Genomic DNA, 9,839 nt, shown 5'->3' with positions numbered 1-9,839 from the left:
AATAGTTATTTCGTTCATCGTATTATAAACCGCTTTCCGGCACCTTCGGCACCTCGGAGCTAAAAAAAACTGGTTTTAATCTTATAATTGTACATTTTTATATTCGTAGAAAGCGGTTTATAATACGATGCTAGACATAGTTTTTTCGTATGGATGAGAACCGGTTCCTATCCACCGGATTCGAATGAATACGAGAAATACCTTTAATTTTTGTATATTTATTTATAAAACTAATTCTTCGACTGAGTTAAGTAAAGGGGTTGAACTTTTTAGATGCAAAAAATTGATTTTGTTAATCTATGAAAATTGCCTTTATTGTGTTAGTTAATATGTAAAAGTTTCAATTGAGAATTTATTACTCTATCTAGATTGCTTTTTCTCTTTTTAATAGCAAGGCTTCTCTAAAAGTTTTATTGTTGTTCTGTCGGTACATTTACTTAGCAAAGAGTAGCACAGGGAAAACACAATGTATTCCTTTAAAAAATAACCCTTCTGACCAAACAAATTATTGGTGGAAAAGTTTAGACCCACCAATTAAGATTGAACTTTTGGTATCCGTATATTTTACAGTCAAATGTCCATTCCCTCAATAAGAACAATGTGGTAATAATCCTAAAAATTGAGGCTTTTAAAGTGCCTATAAAAAATGACGTCATACAATACAAATATCCAATGATAGGCTAATACACAGAATAAATTACTAATGGTAATCCATTATACATTTTTATTGAACAATGGTAGGCCAGTATGGCGTCATTTTTTATAGGCACTACAAAGAACTTCCTAAAAATGATAAAAAGTATTATATGATTTGTCAACAACTTCTTAGTTATCCACTTTGGCAATTAGTTAACAATTTTTTAAAGAAAATAGTTTTGCTTTTTTTTTGTATCGTCCTTGTTTTAAACATGGTCGTAAAACGCTTCTTTTAAGCTTCCTTGAAATTAAGGCAAGTTTTGATTAAATTTTGTTAATTGTGGAAATTTTAATACAATTTAGATTCTTGCCTTAAAGTTATGGGTTTGTTAATACTTTTAATAGCTATTTATCGCATCGTATTATAGACAGCTTTCCGTGGATATTAAATTAATTTATGATTTTTTATTTGAATATTTGTGGAAAATTGGATAGCTCTCATAAGGGGGAAGGCTGCAGACTCTAAGCTATTATAGTACCAAAGTTTTTCAATTACTCTCTAATTCGCTGGCTTAAAACATTAGTTACTTTTATTAAAGCTTTATTGGTAGGATTAAATTGGCAAACTTTTCAACCAATAAGTTTAATTTACGTATAGGGTAATTTTGTACATCATCATTGAGGATTTACATAAAATTTATCATCCATTGCCTTGTCTCTCAAGATCTCTGATACTCCAACATCTACTTGATTTTAGACCATAAGAAGGTGTTAAGTAGCCTCGCAACTTAAAAATTTCACGCGGCATTTTCAAGATTTTAGTGCTCATTGAATTGACATGGCATGCTGTAAAATTCACATGCCTTTGTAAATAATAAAGCCATTAAAGACGCTAATTAGATGAATGCACAAACAGGTATACTGCATATAAAGCAGCTGTGCTGAAAATAGCATTATTGCAAAACCCGTAAAGATATGACATTTTTAAAACAATGAAAACACAATAAGAGAGGGAAAGAAAGCAATATATATGATTTATAGTCAGACAATAGGCACAACGAATTATAGAGTATCTGCGTTACTACGAAAAAGGTATGTACTTGTTAACAATTGTATATCGTGCAATGGTAGCTTTGATTTCTCCTTACATCTATTTCTGATGTGTTCAACGCCGTATTATCAAATAGAGAATAGTTGAAATATTTGAAATTTTAAAGGATTATTTGTCTCTTACTTTCTACCATTAAAATGATTGAGTGTAGTCACTTTCATGGCAACGCTTCTTAAGGGGCTTTTCGTCGTAATTTTACAGTAGTCTTTGATAGGATATTTTAGGCTAGGTTAGGTTAGGTTAGGTTAGGTGATTGCCTGGTAGGGTTAAAGATCTCCCCGCAGGGGCTAGAAATAAGAGAAAATCTACTGTGAAAATACGACAAAACGACCCTTAAAAGGCGTTGCCCCCAAAAAATACTACATATACCCAAATGATTAGGCTGGTACAAAATGTATTATTTTCTGTTTGTCTTTGTCCACAGTAATCAATAAGTAAATTGGCGAGAAAAAATGTATATTCATTGATAAAATTAATATCAAGTCTGTCAGTCTAAAGCGTGTGTCTATTGCGAAGTATCTCGCTAACAGCTGAACCATTGTAGTTCTCTTTCACTCTTTCAATATGTTTTAAATTATTCAAATTAGGGTTCCCAAACCATCTGAAGAAAATCACTCCCAGAAAAAAAATTCTACCCAAAAGAAGTGTTTCCTTTTTTTAGAAACAAAAATTGAAAGTGAAGGGTCAACTTCAATTATCCCTTCCCTCAAGTGCCCCTAGAGGCACCTAGGGTAATATCCGCTATTAATGTAAAACGGCACTAACATGTAATTCTTTTTATTAAAAATGATAATACGTCGCTGAGGTGTCAAAACTACTTGGCCCATTGAAATTGTGGCTACATTAATTTCTTTTCTTCGTGTGTGCAAAAATTATAACCTACCCAAGGGGTAATACCTTGGCATAGGGACAGGTGTTCAGATAAAAATTGGCGTTCTCCTCTTAGAATTTTTTTTTCAATTTTAAAAATTTTAGTACCTTATCCCCCCCCGACAACAAACAACTATTTTATTTAGGTTAGGTTATTTGCATTAAAAAAAATCTAAGAGGATATTACCTAAAATTATAACCTACCTAAGGGGTAATACCTTGTCGTAGGGACAGGTGTTCTGATAAAAATTACAACCTACCCAAGGGGAAAACCCTTGGCACCGGGACATGTGTTCAGATAAACTATAAGTGCAACAGGCTTACTATATTTAAAAATAGCAGGGCGTAGCAGCAGCGCGACAGCCACCTCTGAAATTTCGATTAGATTTAAGTTAAAGTACATTTATAAGTAAAAGCTAACCATTTTTTTAAATCTCCAATCAACCAATAGTTTTAATCTACATAAAATGTACTTTTGTTTTTCAACATTAGAGTAGTACATCAATACAGGGTGGGCCAGATAAATCCGGACTTTTTCTTATTTTTAAACAAATGAACATAAAATCGTCAATTTTAAAGATTTCATTGAATTTTAAAAACTGGGAAGTAAACTATGTATATGACTATTAGATTATTCAATAAAATTGCCGTCAGCCTCAATCACCGCCTTTACCCGCTCCCTAAACCGCCCCCGACCCTGGTCACCATGTCCCTGTCCAAGATGGCGAAGTTCTCCTTCATAGTGGCAATGAGGGAGGTCTTTATGGTATGGGCGCGTCTATTGGTTCGTGCTTTAATGGCGCTCCAGGCCCATAAGTCAATTGTATGAAGATCGGGGCTGCTGGGAGGCCACATCTCCTTAGGAACGTGAGTAACCGCAGGATCCAAATATACCCATCTTTCAAGCTACCCTTCGAAACGGCGGCTCTCATTTTGGCCACAATAAAGCTAGAACAACGTTTTATACCTTTTTGGAAATGGCATAAAGATTAAGCTAGGGTTATCATCGCAACACATAGTCTAGAACGATTTTTAAGGTTCCAAATGGGCCCATGTAGTCGAGAACCGAGAAATTTTTAAGATTATTAACATTTTTGACACCTTCAGGTATCAGGTATCAGAATGTAGCAGGCCTCAGGAACTTGGGCGGCTTCGCCATCTTGTCCAAGGCAGGGACCAAACTTGTGCTACGCACTTGTCCACAGACCCATCTGCTTTGTTACCACTGTTATTGGCTAGCAAACCTAAATAGTATATGTTAGCCTTCTCTTGTTGTGACATGATGTCCCATGTCCGCCTATAATATATGTTTCTCTAAACTTGTGGTTTTAAACTCTAAATTTTCCTGTTTTTTTTATAAATTTCAATATGTGCTTAAGACTCAAGGTATGGAAGTCTTTGGTCCATATGGTGTTGTTACCAAATAGCTCCAGCCTGAGCTTGTTGTATCTGGGGCAGTAGCCGATGAGGTGTTCGATGGTTTCCTCATTGAATCCACACTGTTGACAGCCTGGGTTGTCTGCCAGGTTCATTCTAAATAAGTGTTTATTAGTGTTAGCGTGGCCAGTCAGGATCTGGCATGCATACATGACAAAAGTCCTGTTTTTGTTCTGGATGAGTTTCCAGACATTGTTTCTGGCTTCTTTCAGAAACATTCGTGTTTGTCTGCAGAATCTTGGGTCAGCAGGACTCATCCACTTCTGTTGATGAGCCCTGTCGGCCCATTCTTTGATAATACCATTGATGTATGATATAGGAATGGGTGCATGTGGTTCTGGATAGATTACCTGTTTGTTGTTCATTGCGGAGCCAAGCTTGGCTAGGCGATCCGCAATTTCATTACCTTTGTGACCTACATGTGCTGGGATCCAGATAAGTTCCACCATATTTTTCTTACCTAGTCTGTTTAGTGCCTGTTTGGCTCTCGCCACGCAGGTGCTGTCCACTATATACTTACTTGCAGCTTTGATAGCTGCCTGGCTGTCAATATGTACTTTAATATTTTTACCTATGGGGTTGATTTCTAGTAGATGTTGTGCCGCAGCTTCCATTGCCAGGATTTCCGCTTGGAACACTGTGGCAATCTTACCTAGGTGCCTGTATCCCTGTTGTTTGATATTGATACCTTTGGTTGTGTAGCCAAAACCACTACCTGATTTGGTTTTTGACCCGTCTGTGTAGACATGAATAGTGCTGTCATTTGATGGAGTGAGCTTAAACTGATATTTGTTCAGCTCATCTTTTGTTTTTATGATACTAATAAAGTTACACTCACCCCTTTGCTTGTTGATGAGCTTGTCTGTTGGCAGTGATAGTTCTGGGAGTTCTTTTGCCAATTTTAGAACTCTGTTGGTGTGGTTTTCAGGTTTTGTGACCTCTCCTTCCTTGTGTGACCAGTTACCATTCCTCGTCAACCTTAGGTAACTTTTCAGTGATAGAGCCTTAATATGAATTTCTATGGGATGTAGATCTAAAATAATTTCCATGGCCTGTGTGGCTGTGGTTTTCATTGCATTAAGAGAGGCAAGGCACCCCCTGCGCTGGACCTTTTCTAGTTTTTTAATGTGTGTGGTTTTGTAGGCACTGTTTAGCCAAACTAGACATCCATATGTAAGGATGGGTCTGACTAGACTAGTGTACATCCACCTACACACTTTGGGTCTTAACCCCCAATTTTTCCCTAGCATTTTACGACATTGGTTCATAACAATATTTGCTCTCCTGGTGATGTTATCTACATGTTTGGTCCAGGTGAGTTTGGAGTCTAGAGTGACCCCCAGGTACTTAAAGGTTTTAACAACTTCAACTAACTCACCATTTACTTTGACTATTGGGTTTCTGATGTTGCGTTTGCGGGTGAAAACCATGATTTTGGTTTTTGAGGCGCTGAAACTAAGGCCACAGTCTGAGGCCCAGGTTTCCATTACCTTTGCATCCTGGTTTAGGCGATCCTCTATGGTTGATATATCTATACCTGTGACTAAGTCCACTAAGTCATCAGCAAAGGCATTTATCATGCTGGGGTGTACATCTGGGAACCTATCTAAGAGATCATCTGGTTCTAAATTCCAGAAGATGATGGACATAATGCCACCTTGTGGTGTCCCCCTGGTGGGGATCTTTGTGACACACTCACCATTTAGCGTGGCTTCGGCTATTCTGTTGGTGAGCAGGTGTTCTGACCATTTTATAATAGCTGGATCTATACCTTTCCTTACCAAGTTGTTGATAATGCTGCTTATGCTGGCTTTAGAGAAGGCTGCATCAATGTCTAGAAAGAGGGCACCTGTGATCTCTTTCTTTTCAAGTGATTTTTCAACCTTGTGTACTAACCTATGGAGAGCATCTTCTGTAGATATACTTTCCCTGTAGCTGAACAAGTTCTTATGAAGCTTGTTGTACTTGAAGGTGGTCCTGTTGAGATACCAGAAGATGAGCCTTTCAAGACCTTTCAGGAGAAAGGATGTCAGGCTGATGGGTCTGAGATTTTTTGGGTTACTATAATCTAGTTTACCAACCTTTGGTATGAAAACTACTTTAGTTCTCAACCAGCTTTTAGGTACTTTGCCTTGTGTAATACTTAGCTTGTAGATATGTGTGACTAGGTCCAGAATGGCATCTGAGCCATGTTGTAGCATGGCTGGGTAAATGCCATCTGGGCCTGGGGATTTATATGGACTGAAACTTTTAAAGCATGCCTTAACTGATTGTCTGTTCACAATGTTGTCAATATCTAGATTACTTACACCAAAGTCTCTAGGGACGTACTGTTCCTCCTCTGGTACACTGGGGAAATGTGTGTCTAATAATACCTTTAAAGTTTCTTCTGGGGAGCAGGTGAAATCACCTTGTTGGTTTTTTACTGTACCTAGTTCAATCTTGTTGCCCTGGGCTAGAACTTTTTGTATTCTGCTTGCCGTGGTGAGGTCTGAAAGTTCGTCACAATGACGTTTCCATCCCTCAATTTTAGCTGTTTTGATGTCAGATTTATACTTACTTTTTAACCTGTCATATGCCTCTTTAGTTTCAGCTGTATTATACCTGCGATTTTTGACGTTAGCTCTGTGTAGCTTACGTTGTGTTTGACTAAGATTAAGGTGGTCTTCTTTTACCTTTGAAGAATCTCAGCTTGCAGCTAGAGTTATAGGAGTTGATAATAGCATTTTCTAATCTATCCGTTAGTATATCTATGTTTTCACTATTTGTATTAATACCTGAAATTTCTTTGTTCAAATTTTGACCAAAGAGAGGCCAGTCTGTTTTTTTTACATTTCTGTACGAGTTGTCCATATTTGGGTCAGCTATGTTTTTACTTACAATAAGGTCAAATTCAATTCTACGGTGATCTGACATTGTTTCATCACTAGATACCTGCCAGTTTACTACTTTGTCTAAGACTTTAGTGTCACCTATTGTGATATCAATTACCTCTTGTCTCCTACAATCGGAAAAAGTGTAATCATTACCTTTATTAAGAATGTGTAAGTTTGTGGAGGACAACCATTCCATGAGCTCTACGCCCCTTCGGTTGTCATTGGAGCTGCCAAAAGCTGTACTATGGCAGTTTGAATCGCTGCCAATTAGTAGGGACCATCCTTTGGTCCTGCAGAAAGTTGTGAGCTCTCTCAGCAGTTCCGGGGGTGGTGGTGGTGCTCCAGGTCCCTGGTGATATTCCATGTATACACTAGAAATAACTAAAGTGGTCCCATCCTCCAGATGCATGCCCACTGAGCACATATCCGGAGAACAGAACTGGTTTATCTGCCAGCAATTAATATTTTTTGATACTAAAATCCCTGCCCTATTCTTAGTATTAGGCTTACCACAAAAAAGCTTATGTTTTTTTGAGAAACCAGTAATTTTAAAACTTTTATGATTAAAATTTGGCTCTTGTATCAGAGAGACAAATCCTGCATAGGTAAAGTCATTGTTGTTACTATTTAAGCCTAAGCTTAAGTAATTGTCATGTACTGCTGTAGCTGCGATTGCTTTATGTAAGTTAATCTGACTAAATTTAAGTCTAGTTTGAATAGGTGGCGTCATTATAAAAATTATTTAAGGGGGAAAAGAATTTATATAAATACACTAATTAGAAAAAAATACTTAGTTTTTCTCCTGCATGGAGGCTCCCTCCTGGAGGGGTGGGAAACCTTCCTTCTTCCTCTCACTCCAGTCCTCCAGAGCTTTACCCCAGACGTCAGAGTACGTGTAAATGCTGGTCTTCAGCTGGCTGCCTTGGTCAAGGATGCTGTCCAGGGCGTCCTCGGCTACTTCCACAACAATGCTAAAGAATTTAGCACCCTCTGGAAGCTCCTCATCCTTGTTCAAGCATCCCTTGACCACCTTCAGATGTTTTTCCCTTAAAAATGGATTATATAACCTGAGAAAGCTTTCCATTAAGGACCTTTCTTTCCAGGCCAACCTCTTGAGGTTCTTGACGGAGAGGCACACGAACGGCATCTCCCCCGGGCCGTATGCCGCATACTTGTACCCCAGCTGTTCCCTGCCCTCGGGCACTCCGGCTTGCCGGATTGTCCTAAGCAGAAAATCAACCGTGGCTTGGTTGCGGCACTTGACCCAGAAGCCATGGTTCCTGCGCCCCCTCCCCAAGATGTCCTTACCCATGTCAATGGCCTCGAGATTTTTGTCGAGGCCCTCACTCATTAGGGCCATCTCCAGCTCCGCCTCAATGGCGTCCCAGTCCTCTTGGTCCAGCGTGTGGAGGTCAGCATCGGCGCCGGCATCATCATTGTCCGGCACCGCCCTGACATCCACCTGCAGGCCCTCGACCCTGGCCGCCTTGGAGAAGGACATCTCGTCCCTTTTGACCCTTCTCTTTTCTGCCCTGATTTTGTGGGCCCTGTTCTTGCCCTGATTGTTGGCTACAGCTGCACCACTGACAACCTGTTTTTCCCCTTTCTTTGTTTTCCCCCCCTTGCCCCTCTTCCTTTTCTTTTCCACTTGCCACCCCTCCCCTTCCCCTTTGTCAGTGTTGCAGCCGGCTCCATCGTTCAGAGTTTCTGAAAAAGTATCCAGAAACTGGCCAAAATCGTCCGTACTTCTGTCCGGGGAAATGATGGTTTTATCCATCAAATTCCCATTGTCATTCCCTGGGGGTGGCGTCGAGACAGCGGCAGCCCCCACGGAAATACCTGCGCCGGATGGGTTTCCTGCTCTGGATGGCGTAAAAACAGCGGCATCCTTCATCGCAGTAGTACCACGTCCGTCTGGTGTAGTCGGCGCTGAGAGCGCCGAAGTTGACATTCTCCTGGGAGAAGCAAATCTCCTATTCGGAAATTTGCTTGTCCCAGGGACTGATACGCCGGAAATATTAAAATTACCGACCGTTTTTGTTGATTCGAGGCTTCCTGTAGTCCTTTGGGGGGTCCCAACCAGTCCCTCTTCCATTGGGATGGCCCCCCCGGCAGTAGCTTCAGGGATGAGTTGGCCGCCGGCTCCAGACTCATCTCTCTTCCCCATTTCGAGTTGGGGGACATTCTCAATCATTTTTGCGTTCATATTGGACATTTTAAATAAGCTAATATTCTGAAAAAGAATATCAGTTATTTTTGAATGGCCTAGAGAAAATTTACACCTAAAGGATTTCACTGCGGCCAGAGTTACGTCCTTACCTAAATTAATCTGCGGGGAATTATTATGTACTGTTTTTTTTGGTTTTGATTTAATTCACTTCTGATTAAAAATACAAAATAAAAGAAATAAAGTTTAAGAAAAGTTTGTGTGATCACAGTGGTTTGGTGTGGACTGTGGGGGGATGTAAACAAAAGTCAGCTGATTTAATTTTAGTATTGTGATCTACCAATCAGAAGCAGCCTTATATTAGAAAAGACGACATTTTTAAGTTACCCTAGTTCACGGTAAATTGTCAACACCCCATAATGATAATTATTAGTCATTTGGGGATGTAGCCATGGAAGAGAATATTTGATTATACCATATTAACTTGCCAAGGTACCGAGTGCAGGTTCTTAGTTAAAAAGCCCCCCTTGACACCTTAAAATCTGCCACGTTTCACTTTGCCGGAGTACTACGGCCAAACCAGATGTGATAGAGAGCTCTAGTCTTTTTTAGTGTCTTCATTAAGTATCTAACAGTATCTCCAGCAAGTGTCAAAAGTGTCTCAGCTACAGATGAGCTGAGATCAGATTTAGTGGGCCCTTGTTAAGAATCTAGGGTAAACTAGCGCTCATTTCGAATCTGC

General features: G+C 39.6%; 2 protein-coding genes across 2 annotated transcripts; both read right to left on the bottom strand.

The window, feature by feature from the left end:
• Window positions 1-3,751: 3,751 nt before the first annotated feature.
• LOC145320064 (uncharacterized) lies at window positions 3,752-7,339 on the bottom strand. Its single transcript, XM_080162503.1, has 4 exons — window positions 7,046-7,339; window positions 5,356-6,729; window positions 4,038-5,058; window positions 3,752-3,861 (listed from the first exon to the last, which is right to left on the bottom strand). The coding sequence occupies exons 1-4, from the start codon at window positions 7,337-7,339 to the stop codon at window positions 3,752-3,754; spliced, it is 2,799 nt and encodes a 932-aa protein (XP_080018629.1).
• LOC145319114 (uncharacterized) lies at window positions 7,162-9,145 on the bottom strand. The gene is made up of 2 exons (XM_080160973.1): window positions 7,721-9,145; window positions 7,162-7,301 (listed from the first exon to the last, which is right to left on the bottom strand). Exon 1 carries the CDS (start codon window positions 9,143-9,145, stop codon window positions 7,721-7,723), a length of 1,425 nt encoding a protein of 474 aa, XP_080017099.1. The 3' UTR covers window positions 7,162-7,301.
• Between the last annotated feature and the right edge of the window lie 694 nt (window positions 9,146-9,839).

Source organism: Acartia tonsa, chromosome 5 (genome assembly GCF_053477335.1).
Source record: "Acartia tonsa isolate MP-2025a chromosome 5, ASM5347733v1, whole genome shotgun sequence".
Lineage (NCBI taxonomy): Eukaryota > Metazoa > Arthropoda > Copepoda > Calanoida > Acartiidae > Acartia > Acartia tonsa.
The sequence above is the reverse complement of the archived record's forward strand: the minus strand, read 5'-3'. Positions and strand labels throughout refer to the sequence as shown.

Coding starts and splice junctions, on each gene's coding strand:
- LOC145320064 (XM_080162503.1), bottom strand. CDS start 7,339: ATGCATCTGGAGGATGGGACCACTTTAGTTATTTCTAGTGTATACATG. Junction 6,730..7,045: donor CCGATTGTAGGAGACAAGAG/GTAATTGATATC, acceptor GATTCTTCAAAG/GTAAAAGAAGACCACCTTAA. Junction 5,059..5,355: donor AACTCACCTGGACCAAACAT/GTAGATAACATC, acceptor ATTCATATTAAG/GCTCTATCACTGAAAAGTTA.
- LOC145319114 (XM_080160973.1), bottom strand. CDS start 9,145: ATGTCCAATATGAACGCAAAAATGATTGAGAATGTCCCCCAACTCGAA.